This window comes from Seriola lalandi, unplaced genomic scaffold (assembly GCF_002814215.2).
Source record: "Seriola lalandi dorsalis isolate HSWRI2012SDOR001 ecotype SW California unplaced genomic scaffold, Sedor1 jcf7180002054413, whole genome shotgun sequence".
NCBI classification, from domain to species: domain Eukaryota; kingdom Metazoa; phylum Chordata; class Actinopteri; order Carangiformes; family Carangidae; genus Seriola; species Seriola lalandi.
The window spans coordinates 245,244-252,387 of record NW_019524966.1 but is presented as its reverse complement, the minus strand read 5'-3'; the positions used below and the strand labels follow the sequence as shown (position 1 = coordinate 252,387).

Genomic DNA, 7,144 nt, shown 5'->3' with positions numbered 1-7,144 from the left:
GGGGGGGGTGTTTCTGTGTGTGTGTGTTTTGGTTTTTTGGGGGGGATTTTTTTGTTATTTCTGCTTTTGGTGTTAACTTTTGGACACATTTAAATGTTTTAAATTGATTAAGGTGAAAGGATAAAAAATGCAGTACTTCATTTGCAATGGTTTTAGTGTCCATGAACAGTAATACATAATAGATTGAATCTTAAAGCTAGACCATCAAGTGAATTTAATGATGACTATTTGAAGTTAATATTATAGGCTTGATCTCCCAGTTAAATGTGCTTTAAGTTCCCTTATGTATGTGTTGCCAAGTCAAATCAATTTGTGGACTTAATGAAGCACTATTCAGAAAAGAACATGCCTATATCAGCTATTTCCAGAGATATTGTGTGTGCACTTTATTCAGGATGCCTTGATGTTTTCTTTTTGATATCTCTATAACAAGGGGAATTTCATCTGTGAAGTATGAATTGAATTTTTTGCTCTGACACAGCATGCTGTTTCTTCCTGCAGGTGTTGAATCTGGTCCAGTCCTATGTGACCCTCCGAGCCCCACTCCATGTGTCTTATGTCTTCCACTCCCCTGTGGGAGCGGGAGGATGGCAGCACTTTGACTTGCAGTCAGAGCTACGGCTCACATTTGTGTACGACACTGCCATCTTATGGAGGGATGGTATCGGTAGCCCACCGGAGGCTGAACTACAAGGCAAGACTTGAACAGCAACATAAAACTGAGGATTATTTATAAATACATCACAATCACTGAATGGGGTGTTGTAAATTAATTAAATAGCCAAATTAAAGCCATCTGTGACTTTCTTTGCAGGTGCCCTTTACCCAACCAGCATGCGTATAAATGGGCAGGGACGACTCGTCGTCAACTTCCGCACTGAGGCTCGATTCAGAGGCCTGTTTGTGTTTGCACATCCAGGTACAGAAGTGATGTAGTGTTTTACAGTTTGATGTGATGATACTGCTTTGTAGCATGACATAATATTTTGCATAAAAGTAGAAATAAAACATTTTTCCTGATATAGAATATTTCATTTGTGCAGAAGAGCATGTACTACTACTCTTTAGTTAAAACTCATAGTATTTGGGTCTTTTTGTCAGTTATATCTTTTTTTGTTTTTGAAGTCTTAACTTACAACCAAGCATGATGATTATATTGGTACATATACGTAGTTTAATTCATGTATTTTTCCATCAGCTTCCCCACTCACCTCCATGGTCATGTGTCCGGACCACCCTGGTTTGACCTTTAACCTCAGTCTTGTGAGGAATGAGCCAACCTACAACCAGCCCATCCAGCAGTGGACGTTCATGTCTGATTTTGCCGTGAGGAAACATTTTGCTTTCTGAAGAACAATTGAATTGTTTTTCATGTTTGTTTTGTTTTTACACTTAGTCCGTGCTCATCATCATTTCACCTCTCAGGTGCGAGACTACTCTGGCACATACACAGTGAAGCTGGTCCCCTGTACATCCCCTCCCAGCTTGGAGTACACCATCCCTCCTGTCTGCAATCCCAGAGAGCCGCTTACTTTTGACCTGGATATCCGGTTTCAGCAGGTAACCTCACCTTGTCTAAAGTTTATTGAACCTTGTGGGTAAAACAAATTCAATCAGGTTTAAAAATAAGGCCAAATAAACTATGGTATTTTTAAAAATTAACACCAATATAAAAAGAATATGATATTCAAAGCACATGTGGGTTTCTGCTAACAATTAAATGTTATTTTAGCTAGACTGGTAGAAATTATGAATTTAACATACACATTAACAAATGGATTATGTCACATATTTTACTTGCTATCACAACTGCTTATTTAAATACAGACCAAAAAAAAAACTGCCTATGAATCTTTGTGAAAGTGAAATCAGAATTTCCATTTATTCACCCCATCTCCTTCATTCATTAATTCCTTTAAGCCGCATCTCTTGGTTCCTGTTTATTCATTTATTTTCATGTCTCTCTCTATTATCCAGTTGACTTCAGTTGAAAAAAAATAAGCGTTAGCTCGCTCCTGGTTCGCTTCAGCCAGTCAAGTACTCATAAAACTGCAATTTTTCTCACTTCATTCATCATCCCCTTTTTAAACAGTTTAGCAGTACCTACAGTGCTGTGTGTGTGGCTCCTTCTGCTGATACCAACATCTAACCACCCCAGCATCAAAACACTGTCAAGAGTAATAATGGCAAAGTAGGCCATATTAATTAATCAAAATAAAAACAAATGGCCATCTTAATTAACCCAAGCCCTTAGAGAGTCTGTGAAATTTCTTATTTTGCCTAACAACATGTAAAATATCCCAAATTATTCCACTCACAGTTATGAAATGAAGAAAAGCAGGAAAATCTGTGAAGCTGTAATGTTGTTAGCAAACAAACCTGCAGGCAATCGCATTGGTCTGATCATCAGAATATAAAAGCTGATAGTACTGTAACTATAGTATTTAGTAAGTTATTTATTTATTTATTTAATTTTAATTCACTTATTCGGCCTTGTCTTCAAATGTGTCATATTCTACTGCATATATACTGTAGTTACTGTATATAATGATGTGTTGACTAGGATCAAAACAAGATGTTTCACCTATTGTTTCTACTGTTAAGCTCTAACTTGGCTTTGTCTCTAAATATGATTTGTGTGTTTTTGTCTGTCTTCTGTGTGTTGCCAGGTCAGCGACCCCGTGGCTGCTGAGTTCAGCCTGAACACGCAGATGATCTTACTGTCTAAACGGACGCTCTGGCTCTCAGATGGCTCCATGGGTTTTGGACAAGAGAGCGACACTGCCTTCTCACAGGGTAAGGCAGTAACTTGCAGTCGTAATATGCCAACAGCACTTGGAAGTTTGTGGATTAAACAAAAAAACAAACAAGGCTTCATTGCTCAGCTCCTGGGACTTAACTCCATTCTGCTGATCAAAAAGAAATCCCTGTGTGAAAGAATGTTTCTGTTGATTTAGCAGAAATGTTCCCCATTATTTCCTGACTCAACAGGATAAAAATGAAAGGGGAATGAGAGGCCTCCATGAAGTGTCATTTTGACCACTTTGATGTCTTTTCCCAAAACAAGCTAATTACGAGAGTCTGGGTTTTTTTTTTTCTCTCAACAAGATCTTGAAAGTCTTTGAAAAGTCCTTGAAGCTGCTGTCAAAGTGAGACTGGAGAAAACTCATGTTGCCAAGATTGAGGGAGTAGTTTTAGCTGTCTGAGTGAAATATAATCATGTAAGAGAACCGCATCTGTAAAACCTTATTTAGTTCTACCTTCAGTTAGACCATCAAGTTTATGCACGTGTGACATGTTACATGTGTTTTCAGTGATGAGAACTTTATTTCTCTTCCCTCAGGGGATACCGTTTACGGCCGAGTGATGGTGGATCCAGTGCAGAACTTGGGCGACTCCTTTATTTGTAATATAGAAAAAGTGTTCCTGTGTACTGGAGCTGATGGTTATGTGCCAAAATACAACCCCAGCAACTTTGAGTTTGGCTGTCTGGCTGATGCTCCATCACTACTCTACAGATTCAAGATCATTGTAAGTAACAAAAATTTATGTCTCTTCATGTCATATATGCTTTGTGTCCTTTCAATGGTAGATATTCTTCCCATCTGTTCATTTCTCACTCCAGGATAAGGCCCAACCAGAGACCCAGGCCCGCTCATTTGGCAATGTAGCTTTCAATGCCTTCCTGGCGGTGGATGACCCTGGCGCTTTAGCTCTAGTGAGACAACCTGGGTCAGATGGTTTCAGAATGGATTCCTCAGCCCTCTTCCAGGTCAGTATATAGGTCAGGTACAAGACACGCGTTTACGACAGACCCTAATAGTCCACATTCTCATATTTCACCAATCTGTGATGCATTCCAGATGTTATATTGTGCTGGAGTCAGCCTGGCTTGTAACTCTCAGGGAGCTGGTGGAAAGCAAGTGGAAAGAGTGAAATTGAAATATTCTGTTCTGCATAAGAATCAGAGAACGTGACCTTAAAAATATTTTTTTCCACTGATATTTTACTTTTTCTTCTTAACAAGCTGAGAGAAAGACTCACTGACCAGACACTTTCTGCATCCTCATGGAAAGCTTATTATGAGTGAACAACCCTGTCACCATGTGAGCTGGCCCTTGTGTGGCCTCGGCTGACAGGGTCATATGTATGACTCAGACTCTCCCTATCTGTCGAGTCCAGATTGCTTCTTCTGGTCAGTGAGTCTGTGTTTCTTGGCTTGTTTAGGAGAAAAAGTCAGTATCAGTGTCCACAGGCCTGGTGAGCATTTTCCAATGGCTGCAAATGTTTCTGCTTTTACTTCAAATTGTTAATGTTTTTTGCCCAGTAAAGCAAGAAAATACCAGGGCAATTATTGAAATGGACCCATAAAGGGAAGAAGACAAGGGAACAAAGGGAACGTATGTTCTGCAGAAAGCTGGGCCATAAAGAGGTATCACTTTCTAAAGCAATAACTGTTGCTATCTCCAGGTGTCCACAGGGAGAGAGTGGTACATTCACACCATCTACACTGTCCGTTCTCGAGACAACGCCAACCGTGGCATAGGGAAGAGAAGTCTGGAATACCACGTGATGAGCCAGCACACAGATCTGCTTCCAAAGGGTCAACATCGCACCAGAAGATCGGCCAACGATGTGCCGGACATAATAGAGGACATCGGTGTGAGTAACAACCGCGGCACCAACATCCTGCACATCGCGCTGGACCTCAGCAGCCAGCGGAGGACGAGCCCAGAGAGGGAAATCTTCACCAAAGGGATCATACCCCACGAGCTCAACCAGAAAGACAACAGTGACGACAGACAAGTGTTGATCATTGGCATCTTTGTCGGGCTGCTCCTCACGGTTCTCATCGTCATCGTGGTGGTGGTGCTGGTCCGGTCCAAGCGGGAGAAGAAAGACGTTCCCAAGAACTCCAGCAGCAGAGAGCCCATGATGACACAAGGCCTCAGCAACAGCGACAGCTCTGAGGTTTAACAAACAGACTGATGATTGAGAGTTTTAGTTAATATTTTTGTTTTGCAAGTGCCTCACATTTAGATAAAAATTGAAGATTGTGTGTGAAGCGACACAAATTACAAGAGCTTTGATTCTATTCAGAAATCTACTTGAAATACCGCATCACTTCCACGTCCAGGCAGTGGTCTGGACACTAATTAGGAGACAGACTGTGTTTGTAGCTGTTTCAAGGCACTTGTCAAGTTGTCATCACTCACTTATTGATTTGCTTTTGATGCCACTTGATCCAAAAAAAAGGTGTTATTATGTTTCCAAAGGTGCTACAGAAGATGCCTCTTAACTTGAAAGGCATTTGGTGTTCTACTGAGTAGGTCAAGAGAAGCTGGATATTTTGCATACTGTAGTAGTTGTTAACAACAGGCTTTGTATGTTTGATTTGCTGCATTAAGACACTGTCCATAGGTTGCTTACACTGGGTAAACCTGTCTGTTCTTGTAGAGAATGATTTGTCCTTAGATTCAGTGCGTGCCTAAGAACTCACAGTTCCATTGTGTGTTATGTTTGTCTTGTGTGATCAGCATGACATCCGACTCAAATGGAAAAAAAAAAAAAGATTTTTACATTTGAGTGAATATTGTTTTCCTGTGCTCATGTTTTTTGCATGCATTTATTTTTGTATTTTAAAATTGTTTGAAATTATAAAAAAAAAAGCCTCAATGCTGATTTGAAAGGAATTGTGACAAATGCATCTGACCTACTGTATTTCCGCCAGTTTGTATTTTACAGTATATCCCATGACAAACAGTATTTATGAGTAACTGATTGTTATTGTTACATCCCCCCTAATATTTAGTTGTTGAAACTGATTTGATTTTTAAGACCTTATGATTGACACGTGGCACTAAAACACATAAGAGAAGTTAAACTGTCTGTTGTATTGATGCGACTTTCAAGACAGCTGGTCTGCAATGTACAGTGAAGTATCGTAGCGGTTCCAGATGCTCTTCCTCCAACAGGAATTATTTAGACTCTTGGCACAACTGGTACGCAGGTGTTGACTACTGTAGCTTAGTAGAGAGGTAGCTGGGACACGAAATCCCTCTCACAACAGGACTATGTTTTGACTTTGCTGTTAAATTTCTTAAAACTTTGAAATACTGTATCATGAAATAGATCTATCAGATTTCACTTAAAGGGAATGAAATGTTTTACCCTCAATCATCTTTTATTATCAGAAATTCTCTCCCTGGTTCATTAGTTTTAAATGTATTTATTTATTTTTCAATTCACTGTTATTTAGTGCTGACACAAATATATATATAAATATATATACATATTACATCATTTCCTCTCCCTTTTTAATTTTGAACCTATCTGTCTCTGTATAACTTGTTTGTTATTGTGATTTGAATATACAATACAGAAATACAGTTTATGTGCCGTGTTTACGTTAAAACATTGTGCACATAAGATGAAACATCGTACATACTTTCCATGTATCAGTGTTTTTTGTTCTATTTGTTTTTTCAGATCCAGGCACCGGATTGCCATAAAATCTGATTACCTCATACTACTGTATATCGTATAAGAGACACTAACTTCATAGTCCGTACTTTATGATTGTTGCATTTATTTGCAATTTTATTTTGAAATTGAAAACAATTCTATGCAACCTGTGATATCATACCCTCATGAAATGTTTACCCCAAGTATGATTTTTTTTTCAGTGCACAGTTTGCTTGCTAATTTAGGTTTAACACTGTATCAATGTACTGTGGTTCTTTTTTTTTTTCACTCTAATGCTCTGAGTGCATTCTGAGCGTTTTTATGCACATGTATGTATGTATGTATTTACATATGTATTACATATAAATATACCATTTGGATGTTTTGGGAATGGTTATTGTTAAAAAAAATGCATACTGTATGTGCTGTAAGTATTTGTAACATAGACCAGAAGCACAACGTGGTCTGCAAATAAATAATTTTTCAAGAAAACAATATGACATTTTTTTTTGATGAAATATACAATTCAGTTTGGCAGTGTCACAGGGGAATTGCCATTTAAACTAATTTATCAGTTCCTTCACTGGTCACTAAACCTTTTCCTAAAAATGCTCAAAATCACATGCAACCATTTGGCCATGTACAGAATTCAGAAGTACTGATCCAAGTGACAATCCAA

General features: G+C 38.7%; 1 protein-coding gene across 1 annotated transcript in view; it reads left to right on the top strand.

Moving 5' to 3' along the window:
• The window catches only part of LOC111657808 (FRAS1-related extracellular matrix protein 2-like), a 53,297-nt gene extending 46,337 nt beyond the window's left edge, over positions 1-6,960 (top strand). Inside the window, exons 17-24 of the mRNA XM_023410125.2 lie at positions 502-694; positions 815-919; positions 1,199-1,326; positions 1,426-1,560; positions 2,670-2,796; positions 3,344-3,531; positions 3,626-3,772; positions 4,471-6,960. Coding sequence (XP_023265893.1) covers positions 502-694; positions 815-919; positions 1,199-1,326; positions 1,426-1,560; positions 2,670-2,796; positions 3,344-3,531; positions 3,626-3,772; positions 4,471-4,977 — 1,530 coding nt within the window. The 3' untranslated portion in view covers positions 4,978-6,960. The remainder of the gene's footprint in view (positions 1-501; positions 695-814; positions 920-1,198; positions 1,327-1,425; positions 1,561-2,669; positions 2,797-3,343; positions 3,532-3,625; positions 3,773-4,470) is intronic.
• The last annotated feature ends 184 nt before the right edge of the window (positions 6,961-7,144 follow it).